The sequence below is a fragment of the Malurus melanocephalus genome, unplaced genomic scaffold, assembly GCF_030028575.1.
Source record: "Malurus melanocephalus ecotype Western Australia unplaced genomic scaffold, MMel_1.1 scaffold_184, whole genome shotgun sequence".
Lineage (NCBI taxonomy): Eukaryota > Metazoa > Chordata > Aves > Passeriformes > Maluridae > Malurus > Malurus melanocephalus.
Window position 1 is genome coordinate 593,645 of NW_026623416.1, and position 23,985 is coordinate 617,629.

General features: G+C 37.9%; 1 protein-coding gene across 1 annotated transcript in view; it reads right to left on the bottom strand.

Annotated features, from left to right (window-relative positions):
- The window catches only part of DGKQ (diacylglycerol kinase theta), an 80,404-nt gene that overhangs the window by 37,733 nt on the left and 18,686 nt on the right, over positions 1-23,985 (bottom strand). Inside the window, exons 4-8 of the mRNA XM_057373090.1 lie at positions 16,869-16,948; positions 8,209-8,308; positions 4,029-4,114; positions 3,188-3,313; positions 1,636-1,789 (exon numbers count right to left, since the gene is read on the bottom strand). Coding sequence (XP_057229073.1) covers positions 1,636-1,789; positions 3,188-3,313; positions 4,029-4,114; positions 8,209-8,308; positions 16,869-16,948 — 546 coding nt within the window. The remainder of the gene's footprint in view (positions 1-1,635; positions 1,790-3,187; positions 3,314-4,028; positions 4,115-8,208; positions 8,309-16,868; positions 16,949-23,985) is intronic.

Genomic DNA, 23,985 nt, shown 5'->3' on the forward strand with positions numbered 1-23,985 from the left:
TGCATGCTGAGRATTATAAAAATGCATTCCATCTTTCCAAGTAAGGTGAGTTTTATGAGAGTTGCTTTTTCCTCCCCCACTTCATGTCACAGTAAAGCATTGGGAATATTCAAACTGAGTGAGTGAATATTTCTCCATCCCTATGTATCTGCTTCTTATCACAACCTAATGGCTGCATTCTCTCAACTCAAAGTACCAGACACACGTTTTCATTAAAGAAATGCAAAAAAAGCCATTCTTAYTTTAAAAAATCTTGACTATGCATAACAGGAACTCACACACTTAGCATGTAGTGCAAGTCCTGAGACAGAAAACCTCCTTTTCCATCACTTAAAATATTGAAGGAAGAGACTAGAAGGCGCAGTTAAAACCTTGGATTCTTTCACTTTAGCTGCTCCATGTTCAATTTTATTAAGAGGTTATTTAAAAATAAAAAGGGAGAATAGACATAGGTTATAGACAGGTTATAGACAGACATATTAAAAAAACACACCAGTGTTTAAGAGAGAAACATCGTTAACATCAGAAAAGTCAAACCAAAGACTCTATTTTAAAGGTTTGTGATTAAATTCTCTTAGTTATAATAATACAAGTTCACTTMAGTCTTCAGGATACTTGTAAAATATCCAACAACAGACATGAATCAAAGTTCACAGTAAGTCTTAGTGCAAAACCAAGCTCATCCAGACTGTTTATTTCTGTAATTTCTTATGCTGGAAGCATTAGGAACTCCATGACTTTGAAGCGGGTGCTACAYTGCATCTTTGCCCACTAGCAAGCAAATTCACCAACTAGAAAAATAACTCAATGAAAAAAAGCCAACCCSCAAAAGCAACCTAACACCTCCTCTCTGCATTTACACTCTCACACTGGTCACTGAAGAGTGTCTGGGTTACACAGACCCCGGGTCACGCAGTTCATGCAGTAGCAGGATTCCTGATACAGCTTCTGCACATACAACAGAGGGCTCTTGCTCATGATCAAATCTCCTCACCAAAACCAATGTGTTCAGAGCAGAAAGGTCAAGAAAAGAGCAGCTTCAAATATTTAACTTCCACGTTAAATATTTTGCCTACCTTTTAATTCCTTTCCTATTCCATTCAAGAATCAGCAGAAAGGCTTTAGGAGAGCATAATAATCAAAATATAAATTAAAAAATACTTCAGTGTACCTCAGGCTTAAAAAAAAAATCTCGTTCCTGAAGAGCTGTTAAACAAAYACTCACTCTAGATGGCAGTAGAACATTACCCTGGCTAGACACATGGTGTCATTTCGGCACAGAAATCTTTAAAAGGACAGATGCTTAATCCCAGAAACAAATAAAAGTATCTGTACACATGATATGACAAGTAACTGTTTACATCAAGGATAATACCAACACCACAATATTTTTTATTTTAGGTTTTCACTTTCTTTGCTTCAAGAACAGTGCACAAACTGCTCTGCACCAGTAATTAGAAGCTTCTTCATTTTGCACAACACAGAGATTTAAAAATCTCTAATCTGTCCTAGAAATACCAAGTCACAGTATTGACACAAAAGCCAGTAAAAATTAGCAATAACATACTAAATTGAATTACGAAACTAGGTTAAATATGCTCACCGATTAGTTGAATTAAACTTTCAAATTTTTACCTGATTCTGTTTGCAAATTTTCCGATATTCGAAAACAATGCAATTTGCTGAAGTTGCGAGAAAACAACTGCACACAGCTTGGAGGAAGAATCATATTCCTTAATCTTCCAAAGGTACATTCTGGTGTGACAATTACGTAGCAGGCAGCATGAGCCTATAAATAACAGCATCAGTTATGAACTTGGGACACACAAAGAAAGTAGATTTGTTTATAACAGACTATGACTGAAATTGTATAACTCAGTTAAGGGTTTACGTTTTGTAAATCATCTTCTTTAAATGAATGGCCCATTTTTCACCACAGATTTTCATCTGTTTGATTCAGGTTTTGTATAATTAATAATGAGGAGTGTTCATACGTCAAGAAACTTTCAAGGATTATAAACCTCCTCTATTGAAAATGGAAGTTTAAAAATGTTTTTATATGGCTACATTGAGAAGTTTAAAGTTTTGGTCTCAAACTCTGATCTTCCATTCTATATGGATAATTTCTGGAGGAAATGGGAAAGGTGCACACTCATTATACTGAATGTCTTGAAAATAGCAGTATCCTCTTACATAGCCATACTGACCTGCAGATTCAGAGGTRAATCTGTTTTAGTTTTATTCCAAAGGGTGACGGATAGTTTCTGCCCTTATGAAGTCGCAAATCTTCTGCCATTATGGAATACACATATGTATGGCCATATAGTATGTTATGTTTCTTAGACTGTTCTCAAAGACCATCCCTCCCACCTCAGAAATTATGTCGCAGATTAAAATACRGACCCCACAATATTAAAAAAAAATCATTGAAATTATTCCTGAAATACTGAATTAACTCTAGAGTTTTATTTTAAATCACTATTACACAGACTACTTCATCTGGCTTAAAGTAGCTACACAATGATTTCTTACATATATTTTTCTGTTCCCACCCCTTCTGGTGCCACTTTGCACTTCCAATATATTTTAATTAGAGGTAGCATTAAGTGGATGGACTAATTGTTATCTGCATAGCGCAATTGTGTATCAGTGTATAAAAGCTGTGGTTTCTATGCAAACAATTGAAAGGTACCATCCGTTTACACAGGAAACAAACGTGTCACGTGAATGGAAAAACACAGAAATAGATATTGACAGCTAAAAAAAACCCCAACCACAGAAGTTAAGACCTGTTCTATACGGAAATAAGAGAAAAYATAATAGAATGGTAAGTCTTTTGGCCTTGCAGAATTCATTATTTGAAAGAAATTCTGATTTAGCACAGAAAGTGACTGCAGGCTTCTAACAACAAATCCATAATGATTAGTCCCTGTAAAATTCCATTGGATTTACATAGTTGCTCAATAAAATGACTGTAAGAAGGATTTAAAAAAAATCAGATTTTCCATCTACCACATAAATACATATATATTTACATATACAAGTGTATAAATTACACRTATTTACAAAATGTATATAACATACATTTATACAATGTGCAAATAAACTATGTTTCTATCAAATGCTTAAACAAGCACATGTCTATATCTACGTGGTTCCCACAAATACACGCAGCAGCACAACATACCAGGATGCCACACCATTCACATCTCATGCCAGAGAGCACCTCAGAAGACCCACAGGTTTTCTTGCAAACTTCGCAACGAGCACTTGAAGAAAGGTTTCCCTCCCGCCAGTGGTGGTGRTAAGTATCCTAAGGGAACACATCACAACTTAGCATTACATGAATCAGACACAGATGCATCTTCAATCCAGTTTTAAAATCAGTAATTCAAACAGCTCTGAGGAAACAGCAACAGAGACTAGGGCATTAAGTTTTTTCTCAAGATAAATACAAAATAATCTTACATTTAAGGAAAAGAAGAAATTTATCGAACTATCAAAACATTTATCACAGTGTTTTTCCTTTACTGTCCACTAAAAAAAATTCTTTGTAAAAAACCCCTGAAATATCACTATTCTGMATGTACTGTACAGTGAGTAGATAAGAAAAGAGGCAATCTTGCCTCAGTCCCATTGCAGGAAGCATAAGGACAAGAGAATGTTTGCCAGGGATGCAATGCAGCCACCAGCTCAACACATAGGAAAAAACACTTTTCCATGCCAGCTTCTGCAAAGCAAACTTTCATATAAGATGCTTGATTTTTTTGTTTTAATTTTTAATTTGGACATTRTACACATTCCACAGACTTTCCAGCAAGAGCTAGAGAGCATCATGAATGTATCARCATTTAAGTTCATCCCACTATTTGTGATACGTTCTGAAGTCACACATGTCCTTTGCCCGACAATAAGCAACAAAAGTGCTTTGATAACTGGCAGCATGTGAAAGTAAAGGCCAGGGCTACTCCTCCTCTAGGTCCACAAAATGCGCCACCACCCTCCCCTGCAGAGGATCCTGCACTTACATGGTCCAGATGCCCATCCTGGTGACACTGCCGGCAGTCACTGCAAGCAAACAGGATACAGTCTGTGTGCACATGTAGCTCACAAACTGAAAGCACAAAAACAAGAAAACTTCTTTAGGCTGGAAACACCAGGATTTTTCTGCATCTCCTTCCTCCCTCCCTCAATACTCCTCCACTACATTTTCACACCACACTTTCTCTCCTTCACGCTTTTAACATTCAGCAAAGACATATGAAGTTTATCAGCACTGTTCTGTGTGTTCCTCCACTTCCTCTGTGTGTTAGAAAGATGCAGCAAATACAAAGAAAAGGCTGATCTAAGTTTGCTCATAAGCAGCACTTGTCATATTTCCTCCAATTACAGAAAGTTAAATTTATACAACTGCTTGGCTTTGTCTCGCAATTTCACAGGAACTGCTGCCTACTCCAATATAACTGTGCCTGAAGTATACTTYGATTCAATCACCATGTATAAGGTAAATCACCATTACATTGTCAAAGAAAGGAAATGTTTTTTTTCCAGAGCATTATCCTAAGTAAGGTTAACATTGCCTTCCAAAATACTACAGGTACTGTACATGAAAGAAGTTTTAGTGAACCCTTGAAGGTTTAGGCAAGTTTTGGTTTAAAAGTACCTTCATATTTTAAAAACTGTCTTGAAATACCAGATATAAAAAACCAAAAGATTCTGCAGTTATGCTGCAAAGGATGAGTTACCAAAAAACCACCACAAACAACAACTAAAAGATCTCAATATCTAGCTTCATCACCTCAAGAGTCAGGAGAGTTCTCTATGGGTCTCAGAGATAGAGATGCATGAAAAGGATCCTCCTGTAACTGCTTTATAAATACTTGTATTGCTCTGGGAAAGCATCTAATTTTTTGGGTAAATGAAAGCAAGATCAAGCATCAAATGTTTTGATTGTTTTTTCAATTCCGGTCAAGGTTATTTCTCCAAGCATATCACAAAAAATGAGAACTTTAACCTGAARAGTGGAAGGTGGCAACAATAGCACTTTACCTGAAAGTATCTTGAAAACAGTGTTATTAATTTACATAGAGAATGATACCAGATTTGAAATCTCTCTGGACTCTTGAAGAGGTGATCAGAACAAACACTGTTATTCTAATCCAGAAGACATAATGTACCACCACACTGAGCCAAGACTCTTGACTAAATCAACYACAAACTCACACATAGCTCCCCAAGCTCTGTGTCTTCACCGCACTCAAGAACTCCTCTCTGAGCGGTGGCAAAGTCCCTCCTCCACTCACATTTCTCAATATTCATAGATGTTACAGGAATATTTTGCAGTTTTGCCAGTTCAACTATCAGGCAAACTAGATGCTTTGAGTCACATCCTTGCTAATGGTGAAAGTGTCTGCAGATGAAGTTACAGCTTCAAGAAATTTACAAAAGCATTGGGGGTTTTATTGTTAATTCTGCCAACAGAGGCATGCACTGACCTTTGCTATATTTTGTAAGAACACAGAGGGGTTTCTGCCCTTGGTTTAATTCATGTCTGCTGCTTCTAGCACCAACCCTACCCCAGGATTAACAACATATATATTCACATGAGTGGCGGGAGCATCACAGGAGTTAATCCCTTAAGTAAACTATTCTGCTGCAGGAAAGAGGACATTTTTGAGTTTAAAGATCAAGTCAATTTAGAGGTCCTACTGAAAGAAATTTCATCTTTATCAGCCATTCCATAATCTGTRTAATTTTAAAACTCATAACAGAATGATGATCTTCTGTTTAATTCTTTATGATTGCCAAAAAAACTAAGTTGATCAATTTCAGATACATCAACTTGGAATAAGAACTTTTAAAATGTTTATTCCCTCCTTCTCCAGTAAATCTGCTGCTCCTGGTTGATGCTTAGTAAGAAACTTCTGTAAAGAATTCAACACCAAAAAAATGTTTGAGTTACTCCAATTTCTTTTTTTTTTTTTACTTTCCATCCCTTCTTCTTGGAAATAAAAGGAAGAGCAACTCTCACCATCATGAATTCAGGTTCAACAGACACCACTGAAAGCTGGTAACAAAAACAGCTATCCAATCAGTAAATGACAGCAGAATTTGGAGTCCAACTAYTGCAATTTTTACTGATGAATTGTATGTATTTATTTCACCATGGGTTAATATACATGCATGCTTATTTCTGAGAACAGGTCCCTTACTGCGCATCCACAACATTTAGGACTTGCCTGAAAACTTTTATTTCCTTTCAAGGAAGTTTTAAGTTTTTATTTTAAGACATAATCAATCCAAACTAAGTGATTAAAATAATTTTACAAGTACATTTAATGATGTCAATCATTTGCTTAGAAAAGGTAACTCCCAAAGCCGCTTTTTCATTTTTATTGTGGTAAAGAGTCCAGGAAAAGTTCTTTATTTTAGTATCAGGCATGAACATGAGAAACAAGAGTAAATTTGTAATATTAAGCTAAGTCACTAGAAGTAAACAAAAAATGGTATAAAGTTCCATATCTCCATCTGGATTTAAAAGCTCTACAGATTCAAACACTAGACTTCTAAAACAAATTCTAAAAGCATTTTTGAAGAGCATAAAGGAAGAATCCTGTGCATTTTATGACCTTCAGCTGTGCCTTTTAAGATACATTTTTAAAAAGTCCAGAGAAACAAACTGTAGACTTATTGATCTAGAAAGAGGGCTACCAAAAAAGTCACACCACACAGAATAGTAAAACTGCCATGTGAGGAAAGCAACTCAGAATCTTCAATGAATCATTAAAAAAAATTTGTACATCTGTAATACCTAAATACAGCATGTGATTTCATGTGTTTCATGTTTACAAACACTTAAATAGAAACATCTGAAAAAATATACCTTTACACTTCTGTGCTAGTTTTGGCTGGGGCAGAGTTAATTTTCTTCACAGTGTCTAGTAYAACTAAAAATCTCTGTGGTATCAACCCAGTGTGCAGCACAAACCCAAAACACAGCTTCATTCTAGACACTGTGAAGAAACTAGCCTAAAGCTATTTGCAATAGTTAAGAGGGCATGACTAGTTTTAACTATACTCTTTTCAAATTTCTGTGTTCATCTCATGCCACACAGGTTGAGTCTCATTAAGACACATCACTTGAAAAATTTCTGTGGTATCTGTAGCTCACTGAACATTCTACCAAGCCATCAGCTCATGGTAGCTGTACTGAGCGACATATTATCCACTAGTCAGAACAACAGTTTGGTTCCATTATACAACTCAACAGACAAAAGCAGAAACAAATACTGCACCATTCTAAGCCTAAATGCCCTGATCAAAGAGGAATGCTACACATACACAGGAAATCATATTAAGCAAGACATTAGCAAAACAACAATTTTGGAAGMACCTCAATTCCCGGCAGAATTGGTTCTTTATTCTTTAAACATTTATTTTTAAACATTTCAGAGGTAATATTCCTATAAAATAGCAAATTCTGTTTAACCTCACAACATCAACTGAACAATTAACTAATAGACATTTAAGACAAGGCAGACAAGGGAGAATTGAGGAGTTGCTCTACATCAAAATCAGTCACGTACTCAAGTGAATAATTCAAAACAAAAAAATCCGGTGTTTGGGTGATTTCTTTAATTACTGTTTTTTCAGGGAATCCGTGTCAGAACACTCAGAGGAGTACTATTTTGACAAATAATATTTTCAAATATCTTTCCATTGAAGGTATCTCATCCTCATTACAAGTAACAGATATTTGAGACTAATAACACAGGAAAGTCCACATTCTTTTCTAGAAATATGAATACCTGATGATKCTCTGTACCAAAAGCTTCTACTGGAAACAGAAACAAATTACCTCAACAGGACAAGTCTTTTTTTTGCCAGAATAGCTCCTCATTCTTTGCACATCCCAGGCATGGACTCATTGCACACCATCACCACCACAGACTTGCTCAAAGTAAATTGGAGGACAGATGAAAAGAGCATACAGATTTGACAAAGTTTATGGTTTATTGAAGGTGGTTGATTTATTACRCCTCAGTTTGAAGCACACCTTCCCACGATCAACGAATGGATAATGAACAAGCTAAAAATTTCTCAGAAGTGTATGTTYGTGTACACACACACCCTCTAGGTGTACAGTGTAAGGAAAGTGTGGGTTACTGGGTGACACACAGACGGCCGCACAAGTAGGGTTTAAGTTACCTTCACATCGAAAGGCAGGTGACTCTAGGGACTTCCTGCACACAGTGCAAAACTTTCTTTTGTAATGTCCTGGAGGCCCAAAACAGTGTGCAACTGGAACCTGCCAGCAAAAAATGCATAACACATCATCAATTTCAAGTTTCAAAGTGTCAGTAAAAATTCATTGAAGCTGCTTTATCTTGTGACAACAGGGCAGTACATATAACGTAAACTTAACAAAGCACAAGGATAAATAGGTGAATTGTCTTTTAACTTTATACATATATTGTAAATACACATATRCATATATTTTAAATATATATTTATATATATTAAATACTTCAACACAACTGTTTTTTAAATTATTGGGAATTAATATGTATTGTATATATTTTTAGGTGCTGATCAGCTTACTGATGATTCACAGCAACATGAATCCAAAGGCTTCCTTTGGGACCTACCTGCAATCACAGTTGTACTTCTTAATTGAATCAAGGACAATTAAAGAGTAATAACTGCACAGGTGAACAAAATGCCCTACAGGCACACTCAAGACAATTTTTAAYATCTCACTGCTGCCACAGTTCAGTACTCTCCACATGGTTTTCACCTCTTCTCCAAATACACCCCAGCCAATTGKATGATCGGGACAAAGGTATTGGTATCCCCTTCCCTATGCAAGGCTTCAAAGCCTGAATGGTACAGAGATCCTTGACTGTAGGCAGAAAATGATACACTACAATATTCTCTTGCAAGAGTTCTCTGTGCCAACAGTTTTGGCAAATGTACTTCTGGGATATTATTCACTTATCTTAAAATGTTCTTTTTCTTGCTTAGTGATTAACAATGAAGATGGGAAGTGATAGTACCAAAGTAACAATAGATGAAAGGAAGCAAAGTGAAGAATAAGAAATGTACTTGAGCTTTATACTTGCTCTAGAGATTACTTTCTACAAGATGCATAGCTTTGCTAAAGTGACTTTCACAGTAGAAGGAAGGAGCATAACAGCATTTTTAAAGTCCTAAGATCCAAATGAGTTCCACAGAAGTTTGAGTGATTTAGGTATTTAGTATTATGCATTTCACGCTCTTCTTGCCATAACAAACACATCAGATTTATCTTGTGGTTGTATTTCTGGTAAAGGCTGACAAATTATTATTCAGGTATGAAATGAAATTAATCATTCCTAGTAAAATGTTGGAAATAATGACTTAAGATACATGTCATCAGAGATAGAAGCTTTTCCTCTCAGATAGAGCAGTAAAAAAATCCTTCAAGGTTATTAATCAAGGTTATTAATTTTTCTCTTTGTGTATTGGGTTCCTGAGAACCATTAGGAGCATATATGAAATATACTGTGAACACAGAATTTAATGACCCAAGGAGTCAGCTCCAGTGATAAACATCTAATTCCTGYGAGTACTTCTCCCTCTGAAAGCAGTTACACCAAACAACCCTGTAATTCAAGCAAGCRCAATGAAAGAAGTGAGATAAAATTTTGCCAGATGCAACACAACAAGAGAAGAACAATGCTGGAAGTTTAATCAAGAAAAATCAGTAACTTTCAAACTGCAAAGCATATGATTTCTCCAGTCCTCCTCAGTATTAAGCTTTGGGAGACAAAAGAGGATGAATAGAAGTATGAAATACGCTCATGTTACCAAATATGAACAATATTGTGCACCACAGCTRACCACTGAAACAGAATCACCAGCTCAAGGCCTCTGCAGACCGTGTTGTCTGGAGGAATCCTTGGTCCCTGACTGACCATGAAATTGCCCACTCAGATCCCAGGCTCCCCAGCAAGCTAGCCTGACAGCCAGCCTACAAAAATCATTCCATATCAGTATCTCCCATATGAAATATAACAAAACACCATTGCCTCCAAAAGCTTCTAATTTTAACTTTATGTACAACTTGGGGATTTAAAAATACAGCCATGCCATTCTTTTTGGGTCTGCATCTTACTCCCATCAGTCCAAACTGAAATTGCACTCTCTGCAGCCCTCCAGCTCTAACTGACATAAAGATCATAGCTAGCTTACATTATTTTTATTTAAGACAGAMTATTCTAGTCATATCATATATGTTAACAAAAAGAAAATTTTCCCTCCAAGGATATATAATCCTGGAGACTCTAGGGAGCTTTAATCAAACAATCTCAGATCAAGTTTAAGTTCATGATCCCCGCCTACCCTGCTTCTTCTTCAAGAGAAGGAAAAACCAAACCTCTCTGTACACTGACATGCTATTCACCTGAGTTTAGATGTCAGGGAGTTAAAGTGCCAAAGCTGTCTTCTCATTCTAGCTGCTCCAAAAATGTTGGGAGAAGGTCACTTGCACAAAATTCATCCTACACAATGGATTCACGTGCAGAAAGTTGGTAAGAAATGGCTACATGACCCAGACATTGCAATTACAAAGAGCACTGAAAAGCCCTGGTAGGATTTCTTCAGAAAAGCTTTTCTGCAGATGCCAAGCTGCCCTCAGGTTTCAAGTGTTATCTTTAAGTCATGTGCCTGCCCTACCCCTGCCTCAGCACCATGGAGCCAGCTGCCCCCAAAGCAGAAGAATTCCCACTGAAATCAGACAATGGGAGGAAAAAAGAGAGAAGGCAAGGGGGGGAAAGGGGAAAAATGTTTCTTCAGCTTCCTACTCTATGAAACAAGCCAAACTTTGTTTTAGATGCCCTAGAAGTGACAGGTATGAAAACAACGCAGCACCTGGTGGAAAATGGGATGTGAGTAAGATGGAAAAAGAGAAAAGGTAAAAGAGTAAATACAACATAACAAACATATCAAGATCATATTGTTTTTCTCCAAACATTTTTTGGTTCCTGAACAAGTACCTTATACATGTATACATGTGTGTGTATGTATGTATGTGTATATATATATATATATATATATACATATATATACACACACACACTAAAATTAATATTTAAACCTCAGAATAGAAAAGCCAGTCCGGCACCATGAAAGAATACAGTATATTACATATTATTTCTAGTTTATATCCACCTGCATAAGCACAGCAAAGTACTGAGGTAGAAGGTGGCCTACAGAGAAAATGTTAATAATTTATGAGAGTTTAAAACCGCTTTTCCAATACAATTACTTAAATTACCTTATGAAAACCACTAAAATCGATTTCCACAGAAAAATACCAAAAACTTATGCTAGTAATACCATTAAATGACATCTAAGTGCCCTTACAATATTAATCAGAAGCGTATCAACAGAAAGTATAATGGTAACACTCCAGCATGATCTCCAGAATGACTTTGCACTCATGAACAAAATATCCCTAGTTCCTGTTCTATTTCCTGCCATCTATTAAGGAATGCAAGGCATTAGAAAATGTAACACATCTCTGTAAACGTTCTTCCAGCCTGTAATAAAATCTGACCCTCTAGAAACCTAAGAACTTAGATTCTATCTCCTTCACTGCAATCTGTGCAAGTGCACAGCAGTCCAGCATTATACAAAAAGAACAGCAACAACTGCTTTGAACATTCAAACTCTGGTAGAAAGACAAAGGATAGAATTGCTTTCTTTTGATAGCAACTTTTAAAATAGTTCCTCATATCAAAACGTCACAGGATGTGACCAATGGTACATTATGAATTTCAGTTCTCTTCCACTAAGGTAGAGGCACTTTGTACAGAGTGGCTCAGCTACCATGCCTATGTCTAGACATTATTTTGCCCATGCATCTCCTTCCTTCCCCAGGGTGACTTGCACTTGGCATGACTTTGTAAAAACCACAAGAGAGACCCAAACACCTAAAGTAGTGTGGGGGTGAACAGCTTCCAAGTGGGAAAGAAAGGGTACACAGAAAGAAGGATACTAACACTCTCAGCAGTAGCCTCCAAAGGTTGAATAAAATGAATTTAACCTAAGATTAGATTTCAGTTCAAAAACACTGTTGTATTTTAAGGACAAGCACAAGCAGGTTGCAAACAAYAGTCTTCATCAGATGTTCAAAAGGATAGTTACACAGGGTCACTTTCAAAGATTGTTCTCAACATAAGGCCAAAAAAATTGACTGATGAAAATTAAAATGGTGTTTCTGAAACAAAAACATGTATGGATTCTGATGTTTATGTGTAAAAGCACTTCCCTAAAGTTTCTCATGCTCACTCTAACACCACTAACCTTTGCTCTAGGGAGGCAAATAYGGTGAACACACCTCACTACACCCCAGACTATATCCTCTCTGACAGAAGCTAACAACTTTGTGATTCAACTTTTGCCCATATTGACATCTTTTCAATTACTTCCTTATTACTCAGTAAACACAAAGTGCCCTTTGATTTGTTTGAAATCTCTCTGATTTAGTAGCAAAGTATTTCTGCAACTTGAATACACTGTGTGCTCTGGAATGCCCTCTGTTTCTTTCTCCTTTTAGGGACAACRCCCATCAAGTACTCATTAGTCGTGTCCAAACTGACATTCTTCCTCTGAGCACTTGATTTATCAGTCAGTGTTTAAAGGCAATGTAAGTACATATTCCATATGGTTATTCTGAAATGAGCTAAGAATACATTAAATGGTGCCTCAATATATAATAGGGCAGGAGAGACAAAATCAAATGCTTWATTAATGACATTATAATTTGGGCTAATGCAAGGGAATGATATACATCCATATGTTATCCAGGATTATTTTTCTCCATCCTACAGATTTCTGTGAAGGACGTTTGGCCTTATCTACTTCAAGGTCTAAAGGACTCTTTGCAATGGGAACTGTACAACGCATCCCATACTATTTCAAACCAGGTATATATAATACTTTTACTCAATAGTAAGACTTGTGTAGAAACTTTCCACTGCAATCAAGAGTTGCCTGGACTATTATTTTTYGTACTGTAAAGAAAAAATTATATGTAAAAGTCACTCCTTGCTTTTATTTCTACAGAGGATATCAATGTCCATTTCCTTTGATCAAGATAAAGATTAAGAATTAAAACAAATGATGACATCCCATAATGCTTCTGAAAGTGAAGAGTCATTAATACAGCTGCAGAGCTCATCTGGGAATTCAGATCAAGTTTCAAGAGAGTATAACAAACTCTCTTGAGTTTATGAACTAGGAGGTGCTAGCTTTTCCTTCCTTCCCTTAAACCCTGAGGTTCCACTTCAAGGAGAAAAAAGAGTAAACTTTGGTGCAGTGCCAAGATTACCAGCAAGCAGTTTTAACCCTCATGTGGATTCTAAATTATGCCATGTGATTGTTTGACTCCAAGCAACTGCCTTGCTGAAGCACAGGTCAAATGTTGGAGAACTGGAGATAGCCCTTGACAGGAGGTGGTCAGTGCTACCCAGCAAGTGCCCAGGTAAAAAAATCACAGAGCCACAGAACAGCTCAGGCTGGAAGGCAACTTTTAGAGTTTATCTAGTCCAAACTCCCCTGCAATAAGCAAGGACACCTTCCATTAGATCAGGTTGCTCAGAGCCCCGTCCAACCTGGCCTTGAACACTTCCAGCAGACAAGGACGAGAGCAGAGACCCCTGCAAGCACCACAGCCTTTCCATTCCTTATATCATCCCATCCCCTGAATGCAGTAGCTTTTCCTACAAATGAAAATTTTATTTTTATCACAAAAGGATTCAGAAGCTGATGACCTAGACTTGCATTTTTTCATTCTAGAAAACCCAGCTTTAAGAACAAAAGCACCCAACAACATCTYGTGAGAAGGCTTTAAAATCTTCTTAAAATGGAAATGTTTAGAAACCATTAGAGCAATGGACCAACACACCAACAAGGAAAAAAAAGCATAGCAAATGCTGAATTTCACCAAACCATTTTCCATTTGGTCTCATTTCAATTTAGCTTTCCACAAACAGTTCTACAGAAAATACACACACTCTTATATGGCAAATAGCTGTAACACAGCTTCAATTCCAACCTAATGAGGGAAAACAACTTCACATTCACCCCTCAAAAAGGTTATTTTGTTTTGTGTTGGTGTTTGTATTATTTTTTGTCCTCCCTTCCTCCCTTTTGTTTTAAACATGTACTGCAAAGTAGGTAAATACCTACAGGAACGTAGGAAAGAGAGAGTTTGAATTTGAAATGTTGCTGAGACCCTACCAGTGGAACAAATCATATGCCCCGCAAACTCTTCAGGAAAGTGATCCATGAAGGCTTGTTTTGAAACATCATGAAATGGATCCATTCTGGAATACTAAATGCAGGTGATAGTGATTTAAAMCAGAGAAAAAAAATTGTAGGTCTGCCTTAAGAATGAATTGATCGAGAATGATTAGAGGCTTGATAGGGTTGTGGCATGCTTGTGACTGTGTGGGCCTTTACTTGACCCTGGGAAGGAAACCCTACTATCAGGAATAAAAGTTCCACAAAACATCTGCTGAAAAATTATTCTCTCATGGGTTGACTTAGTATCAAATGACACACACTCTCATGAGCTTTAACAATTGCCATCTTCTCTAGATGAAATCCAGGCAAGTTAAAAAAAAAAATCTAATTTCTGTAAAACACTGAATATTGACATAGCTGAAAGAACTATCAGAAAAAATCCCACCAGTGTTCCCTTCTACGTCAAACCTTTTAATAAATAAATAATCTGAAATGAGAGATTAAGAAAATAAACTGTCCACAAATTGTATAAATGACTGTCATTTGTTTTTTGCTCTGTTATATTTTTTACGCAAATGCCAAGCCCGGTATTTGCTTTGACAGAGCCTGCATGCAAAGCGACRTCTCCCATATGGCAGACTTCACTTGTACAGCTGATCAGGATTAATGCAACTTGGATGACCACGCCAAGCAGGACATGACTGTCCAGAACGAACAGTACAAYCCAGAATTTTCAAAATAAAATCATTACAGCTCAAGACAGAAAACACAGAACACTCTCTGCAGCTAAATACAGCAACGCTGAACTGCAAACAGTTCCAAACACTGACAACGCCACCAAGATAACTATCCGTGCTGTTCAGTTCCATTTGTGTTTATTGTTTACAGATAAATCACAAGATAAAAACGATGTTTTGGGGCAGAGAGATTATAGGGACTGACAAAACGGAAAAAAAATTACACTGACGTCTACAACTGATGCAAATGGAAACACTAGAAAGTTTAAATGGAGGATTTTTACCATATAAAAGCAAAGGAACAAATACTATTTTGAACAATGAATTAAATTTAGAGCAAATCCACAAAAGAAGCAGTCATAAATGTTTACAACACTAACACTCTGAATTAAATTACTGTTTTCCAGCTGGATGCTTGCCATCCCCCTAAAGGCCCTTGCAAAAATACCTATATAATATGATTCACTATTCCTTTTGCTACAATGACTGATTGTCAGCATACTGAAACAGCAGTAGATTCTAATTCTTAGTAAAACCATTTTTCACTACCTACATGTTCCTTTACCATGGGTTCTAAGACTTAGAGAAGCATTTCTTATTATTTCACTGGCAACTTTCTGTGTATCAGACACCTTTTTGACACCGCTCAAGAAGAAAGGTATGAARAAGGAAGAGGAAAAGCAAAACAAGAGTAAATTCAAAGCTTTGTATTGGCAAAACCTAGAAGCTTTAGCACCTAGACAAAGCATATGGAAGAAAACCAGATGGTTAATTTCTCTCTATCCAATCTGTGTAATTCAAATTCAATCTTGTTTTTAAACTTTCACATCTTACCCCCTGCATAGGTTTCCACAACATAAAGGAACTTCTAAAACTTTTAATGACACAGAGAAAGGAATCAGCTCTCCTACACAGGTCTACACAACTCAGATTCTCATGAGTGTGCTTTTAGTCAGCACCGCATGTAATGGGCATGACTGATTTTACAGCCACATCTCATCTGACTTTTGCATAAAGCTCCTTAAAGTATTTGCAGTGTTTTACTATTTCTCTAATAAATTTCTCATGTCCTTCTCCTCTTTCACTCCTCTTTTGTCATCCTTTATCAAGTGGGTAACACATTTTATTTTCTCTTCAGTTTAGCTTCTTAATACCTTAGTTGCATCCTACCACCTTCAGTAAAGTTGATTCATGTTTCACACCCTTTGAATCAATCTGTTATGCATGAAGTCTTGTGGGAGAAGATCACAAGCCATCTGAAAACAAGTACTTTATTACTTACCAAAACAAATTTTGAACTACTGTGAACAATTGAGGTCCTGCCCTCTTTTTCTGGGCTTTGAAACCCTATACTTACAATGTAATGTCTCTGGACATAATAAACAAGCAGAGTCGTCTTAAGATGTAGCAATCAATAGTAGACAAACACAGCTTCTTTGCTAGGCAGAGCAGCTTTAATATGTAATAGCYGTAAAAAAAACAGGTGATGTACACAGCTCATCTTTATGACACATGGTGCAGTTTCCAGAGAGCATTGATATCAGCCCTTCCCTCCAATATTGCAAGACTTCCAGGTGATGACACACAGTAAGAACATCTAGTAATATCTAAAGAATGCAAGTAACTGGTCTTCAAAGACAGACTATCTACAGTTGCTCATGGCAGAGACTTCTTGTAAAAGGAAGTGTAGCTTTGCCTACAGCAGCTATAAAAGCCTCAGTGATAATGAATGAAATTTATGCATTATGATATTAAAAAGCCATGGCTATACTACATCACATTTATTAGTGATAAATGAGTGCTATTATCCCAAGAAAGAGACAGTGTGTMTCTACTCACCCTTACAAGGCTGGGAGCAATACATGAGCACGGTATCTTCACATTCTTGAGGCACTTCTCGTGAGACATGAAGTTGCAAACTGTGGAAATAAAATAAGAACCATGAGCAATTCTTCACCAGCAAGGGACTTTATGAAACACAAATGATCAAACAAAAACAGAGTCAAAGGCTATTAGGAACACATCTTTGTTCATATCTGGTATCCCACAGGTTTGAAAACATACATGATTGTACACGATTGTCACACCCTGTGCAGTGCATCAACTCCAACTTGTTTTGCTCCTAACATGCTGGCAATGGAAAAGGAAGGAAAGTTTATTCCAAYACAATACAAGCCTACCTCAAATCATGTCCTCCCACACTCTCTCCATGAGCATCAAAATGAACTCTTAAATTAAAAAAAAATAAAATTAAACAGTCCAAACCAGCTCTTTGACATAGCCAAAGCAGATGGGCATGCTTGCAAATGAATTATTGTACAATGTGACATAAATAAATGTGAGAAAACAAAGTACTGTTACAAACTGAGTGTAATGGATGAAGGAGACAAAATTAAAGGTCGCGAGTTACAGGCAGTCTTGAAAGTCAAGAGTAATTATTTCTTTTGCTACAGGTTTTTAATTCCTTCCAAGATCCACAAAGCATGCTTTCAAGCATGATGGTGTTTGAAAAAATAATTTCTCATGGGGGGGATGTTTTCCACAGCTTCTTACCATGAATTTGCATTACATTAAGCTGTGCAAAGAAAACAAGGGATTTTTTATTTCATTCCCACCAGCTCTGATTAATTAGGAACTAATAAGCCATGCAACTATGGATTAGAGTCCTCCTTCTTTCAGAATTACTCTCCACCAGTTCAAGCATGAAGCCTTGTGCAGATGCTTAGGTCCTGACCTCCTGACTGGAAGCTTGATGCCTGGGTAGAAGATCACTTGCCAGCAGCAAATGTTGCTGTATACGGGGGCTTTTCCCATGTCCCTGCTTTTCATAAGCACACTGTACCATTTCCTAAGTTTCACAAGTATCTGACAACACCCCGAAGTGCTTCAAACTTCCCGTCTGCAGTCCTTGTTGCCACTCATGGTATGCGCTAGTGCCACCAAAAGCAGTCATTTTGCTCTCCTCCCACTTCTCCAGCTCATTGACTTCTGATTGCACAACACTGCTTCTTCCAGACAACTGAAGCATTAAAGACCAGATCCACTTCTCTAAACAGCTTACTGCCCACCCRTGCAAAGCAAACTTTCCTTCTGGTAGCATAGAAAGGATGACACCTTTCCCCTTGGCATTCTTCTTGATCTATGCAGTAGGCACATATTTTTCATTAATCTGCAAGTCAGAAGAAGAAGCACTGCAAGTTGCTACTGTGTACAAACATGTTACTCATCACCTGTGGTTGAACCTGGAATGATTACTGCACTGACAAAATAAAGAGGGAAGGAGCAGAATCAAATCTTCTGCTGGTTGAAATGAAATGTTATGTGCATATCTAGGGTTTATGGCTTTTTCTGGCTAAATAGGGCAGATCATGGAGGGAAACAGTCAAATGACGAAAGCAGATTCTTACAGCTGCAAATGCAGATTCTCAACAGATTTAGMGGTGATCGCTATGGTGGGAAGGAGCACACAGCCTAGCATCACAGARGAGACCAAGGAAAACAAAGTCATTGTCCAGGCAGAGAAAAGATGCATTTACTGCTCCAGAAAACAGGTATGACTCCACACAGGGAACTGGTGAATGCTCAACACTGGTATGCTATCTCAACAACGATGTAACAAAGTGGTAACAAAACTTAGTGATAACATAACTAAACTTGCTCTCTCCTCAGGTCTCAGCAATATTTCTACTGATGCTTTTAGGAGAGTCACCTGCTTGCTGTGAGAGCAGGTCTGCAGAAGCTACAGAAGAAAAGGGACAAGGCTACCTGCCCATAAACCACCWGTAGTCTGAAATTTGCCACATATGCCCTGAAGACAAGTGCCCCAGCTCCAGGTTCAGGTGACCTCATCACTGTATTAGAGTGGTGTCCCAAGCTTATCTGAACCCAGGTACGTGAGAAAAAATGACCTCTGCAGGCAGAAGCTTCTCGTGGTTCTGACCCATGAAAAGCAGAATATGACACTTCAAATATAAATAGGCAGATGTCAGGAACTTCATAAAGACATGACAACTAGCCAAAGAGGAAGCAGCAGTGACTAATGAAATTCAGTGAAATTACACTGTTTTCCCTCATTTTTCTAGCTTGGAAGCAGGCTGGGTAGAAAGGAGAAAGCACAGTGCTGCAGACTGATCACAGGAATTTTATGATCTGCAACATGTAGCAGGCAACTGAAGTCTGTAAGACCATTCTATCCAAGTGGCTATTACATTTAAGTGCAAACAAACTCAGTGTACAAGTTTATTTAACACTACACAAACTCCTAGGGAAATTCAGAGAACCAGCTGATAGAAGAGATGCTCCTTCCATGGACCTTGAGAGATGTTCTCTACTTTAGACAATCAAAGTCACTACACTATACCACAATTTTTTCTTTGCAGTCACAAACCCAGCAAAACATGCTCCTGCATAGACAGTAACATACGGTTCAGCTAAGGAAACATGACAGAAAAATACACCAAATCAGCAACTTCAGAGAAGCAGCAAAACCAAACAGCGAATTAATGTTTCAGACAAGGAGAAAAATAGGGAAGTGCATAAACGTTTTAATTGTTTGAGTGCATACAGCAGAAGATGACACAGAAAAGAATTGACTTCTGAAAATTTCAGCTGGAAAAGTGAAGTCTTTGCAAATAATCAAATTAAGGAATATCAGGAGACAAGCAGCAGGAGATAAGCAGTGCCCAAAAGCAGACGGTAACGTTTCCCTTCTGTGAAAGATTTTCACACTTTGTTCAGGAGCTCACACAACTCCTCCTCTGATTGTCACATTCCTCAGGAGGTGAAATTACTCCTACGAGTCACCATTTTGTTTTTATTTTGCACATTCCGTCCACACAGAAAGAAATAAACCAAAATGGCAGCAAACTGATACATAAACAGTATTGGGGGAGGAAGAGGAGGGGGACAGAAGTCTATTTTCATATCAATAGTCCCAGAGAGGCTTAATTAAGTCTCAAGTTCTGACAGCTARGAGAGGTTTCTTGGGTTTTAAGGGATGACCTTTCATTAGCAAAAACAAGTCAGAAGACACTGTGTGAGGTTTGAGTAGATCAAATGCAAAATTCTGAGGAAAAAGCATTTAAAGAAGAGGACAGGCTATTCTCTTCAAAGGCAGAGAATTTCTAATTCCATACAAACTCAGTGATGAGCTACAAGCAGACACATCTAAGGGCTAAGTCAAAACAAAGCAATTTCAACTGCAGCTCTGAACCGCTTTACAAAACTGATGGTCTCAGTCAAGCCTGAAAGCCTGCAGCACTCAGTGCATTCATTAGTGGAGCATTTCAAACACTGTCAAAAGTACCTTACAGCATGAATGAGGAGAGAAACAAACACATGAAATATATTTGAAGAAAACAGTACCCCAACCTTCAAAYTGGACTTCTGAATAAAAGGCACCTATATCCGGGTTTCAGCTGCATGAAGTTATATGACACTGAGGGAAGATTTCAAGAAACATTGACAGAATCTACATAATCATTTATTTAAAGGTTTAGGGGGCTCTCCAAGCACCTGGTCAGACATACAGCACCAACTATATTTGAGAAGTTTACMGTAAGTCCTTCTCTATTCAATAATAAACTGCTTCCTTCTTGTGAAAAATTAGATACTACCAATGCACAGCAAGAAGCCATATGGCCATTGGGCATCAYGGGGCTGCTTCCTGTTCACATGGCACATGAGATATTACAGCAGTCTCTGCCCACAAGCCATCATTTCCTGGGCCACTTCTCCTACCACATTCTGTTTGTCTTGGTGTTTTAATAAAGATAAAAGAAATGTGAACATATGACAGCTCATGGAACATACGGCCAGTAGCTCTCCAACATACATTTGAAGAGAAACAGAAAACATCTCTTTCCAGCCTCCAGCCCTCCCCAGGAAGGCAGGACATAAAACGTGTAATTCATGAGCTGTGTAACACTTCCTAGAAAAGTGATGGCTATTTACACCCTCCAATATGTCATACTTTTTCCACATAAGCGATTTTCTCTCTGTCCTCAAGACAGACTTCAGAATAGAATCCAAAAGTACAGAGAAAAGTGGATTGTGCCCTGTAGAGATTCTAGCAATATATCAGTGTCCCATGCAAATGATGTTTAGGTGAGAATTGCTCATACCAATTTTAATACACAATATTTAATACCAAAATTAACACACAATATTCTCCCACTCTTCAAAAGACCACCTAGTCCTGAGGAAAAGCCCAGAAGATGTTAAAAATTATTTTTGTTGCCTCTTAGGGTAAATACCATAATTCAGTTTTGGTGTTTTTCAAACACAAATTTATTTGTCATTTGTATTTTAGCATGTTGGGGTTTATTACGTTTTTRTCTTTTATCTTTAACAATGAAATATAACTTTGCATTTGCTAAACATTTTTAAAAGTACAGCTATCAAATTGTCCTCCAAGGAGGATAAAGGAATATSAACACAAAAACAAAATGGATTTGATTCTCTCCTGGAAGCGCGATCAGTTTGACAGAAAACTTACTATGGATGTACTCAGAGCGAGCATTCATTTTTGAGCTTACCAAAAGCACCTGAAAAGTAACTTGCAACTCCTCCTCCAGCGCTCTGCTGTTTGGATTGTTTTCCTGCCAGTCAGTCTTGCCCCCTCTGCCTCAGGTTTTTACATCTCCATTAATTTGCTGCAGTACTACAAGCAGCAGCAGTAATCTCATTTCGGCAACAATTCCCTCCTGCTGTCCTCACTGCAGGGTGCCACCAGTCATGGGTTTTGCAGCTTTGCCACTCACACTGGAGCCACCAACATTATCATTGCCACAGGCCACGCAGGGGGCTCTCAAAAGGAGACAGCTCATGCACCTGAAGACAGAGGCAACTTCTGCAGTTGAGTGTTCTCTCCATGCACACCTTGTGTGTGCTGGCACAAACTCCAGTAACTCCCAAGAAAAAACACACTTTGGCCAATTGGCACTGCTTGTCACAGAATCAGAACAGGGAAAATGAAATATTCTGGCATAAAGTGACAATACCACAAGACCTCAGTACTGCCTGGACAACTCAGCAAATAATACTTTCATTTTGTTTGGTATTATTTGTGACTGCTGTAACTTGCTTGAATTCTGCTCACTTTCACCAACTTCAACTCCCAGCAAGTACCTGCCAAAGTTTCTTCTAATCTTTTAACAAAGGTTACAGATTACTGAATGACCTAGTTGACTTAAAGGGCTTATTCTTATTTTTGAAACAAACTATTAAAATCAGTCACAAATGGCTTAGAAACTCAGAATCCTTTTTCCCAGCTACGAGAGCACAATAAATTCTTCATTTCTGGAAAAATGTAAGTGCATTGCATTAAAGAACATACCCAGCTTATTAACATGAATAYAAATAAAACTAAATTAAGTGCAGTAATTCTCTGAGGCATCTTGTTGAATGCAAGACTTGGAAGAAGTCCCTGTCTTGGAGAGTTTACTAGAATGGATGGCCTGACACATGTAGGAGTATTACATAAATGGAAAATCTCTACAGTCCTCTATAAAAAGCCCTATAAATGCACATAGATTACATGAAAGAATTACAAGGGTATTTAAAAAAAATAGAAAAATGAAAACACCATATTCAAGATCTAATACTACCTCAGACACCTATGGACTCAGCAGCAGYTCAGCTGTTGCACAAAGGGAACCTGCACAGTGTGATTTTATATTGTGGCACAGAAGTGGCTTTTGTACTACCAATCTTTTCCTAACAATGTCTAGCATTCAGGTTGCCTTTTTTTCACAATTACACAATGGGCATGTATTTCCCTGGATGCACCATAACAACTTTAAGATCCTTTYCCGCCTATCTGTAAAAGCTGTCTAAAGGCCCATCAGCTTCTAAGAGTACTCTCCCCCACTTCATAAACCATCACTTTACATTCAACCACCCCAAGCAATAAAATGATAGACTGAAATATTCTTCTGCAATCCTCAGCAGGTGGTGTCAATGAGGGCTCTCATCCACTTTGTAGAGGAGGTTGTGGACTGTTAATGGAAGAGTTGTGTAGTGCAATCCCCACACTACCACAAATCCATGTGCAGCCTTGTCTTGAGTTCATTGCCTCCTTCTATCACTTTTATCTGATGCCCAGACCCAGGCATGAAGTCAGTGTGTTTTTATTTCAGCATTTCACACATTGTGAATGCCAGCTTTCAGTTCCAGTGGGAATCTTCCATGCACAATATCTTTGTTTTTATCTGTCTTCTATCAAGCCACTCAAGGCTAAGAAAAGGCTGTGGTTATGGTTACCARCTGATTCTGGCAGTAGGCTTGGGTGGCCAGAGGAATGTTGTTTATATTTTCTTCAGCACATGAAAATTTTAGAGGATGAAATAAAATATCAAACAGTTTGGGTTTTTTCAATAACAGGTGTCTGCAAGTGTTATAAATTATCCTTATCTAAACACAATATCTTAAAAAGGTTATCTTTTTGAAAGAAGTGAAGTAAAGGATGGAGAAACATGGGYGAAGCCTTCATCAGGTACCTAAAGTGTAACTTAACTCCTACTCTGAAGTGTCTCTGTACTCACACGTAAACTTCCACACCACAAGGATCTGTCATCCTTTCTCACATGACAGCCTTCAACCCATTACTGCATTTCATATATCAAATGAAACTCATCTGTAGTCACATCCTTCGTTTTTCATCTGAACAAGTCCCAGAAGGTCCAAGGAGCAACATTTTCTGTCAGTTGAGGACTGACAGGTCTCTGAAAAGACAGGACCATGCCCCATAGCACTTTCCACCACACGCTTCCAGACTTGGCTGTAATGAGACTGCAACAAGCTACATCTGCTCCAAGCTCTGATTGCCCCAAGAGGGTACACAAGAAATCCAGAAGGGTACACAAGAAGTCCAGCTTCCTACAGGTGGCAGAAGGACACGTACCTAGTGGTAGCTTCAGCCAGAGTCTCCATTGCTAGCAGATGATTCCAAGAGCCA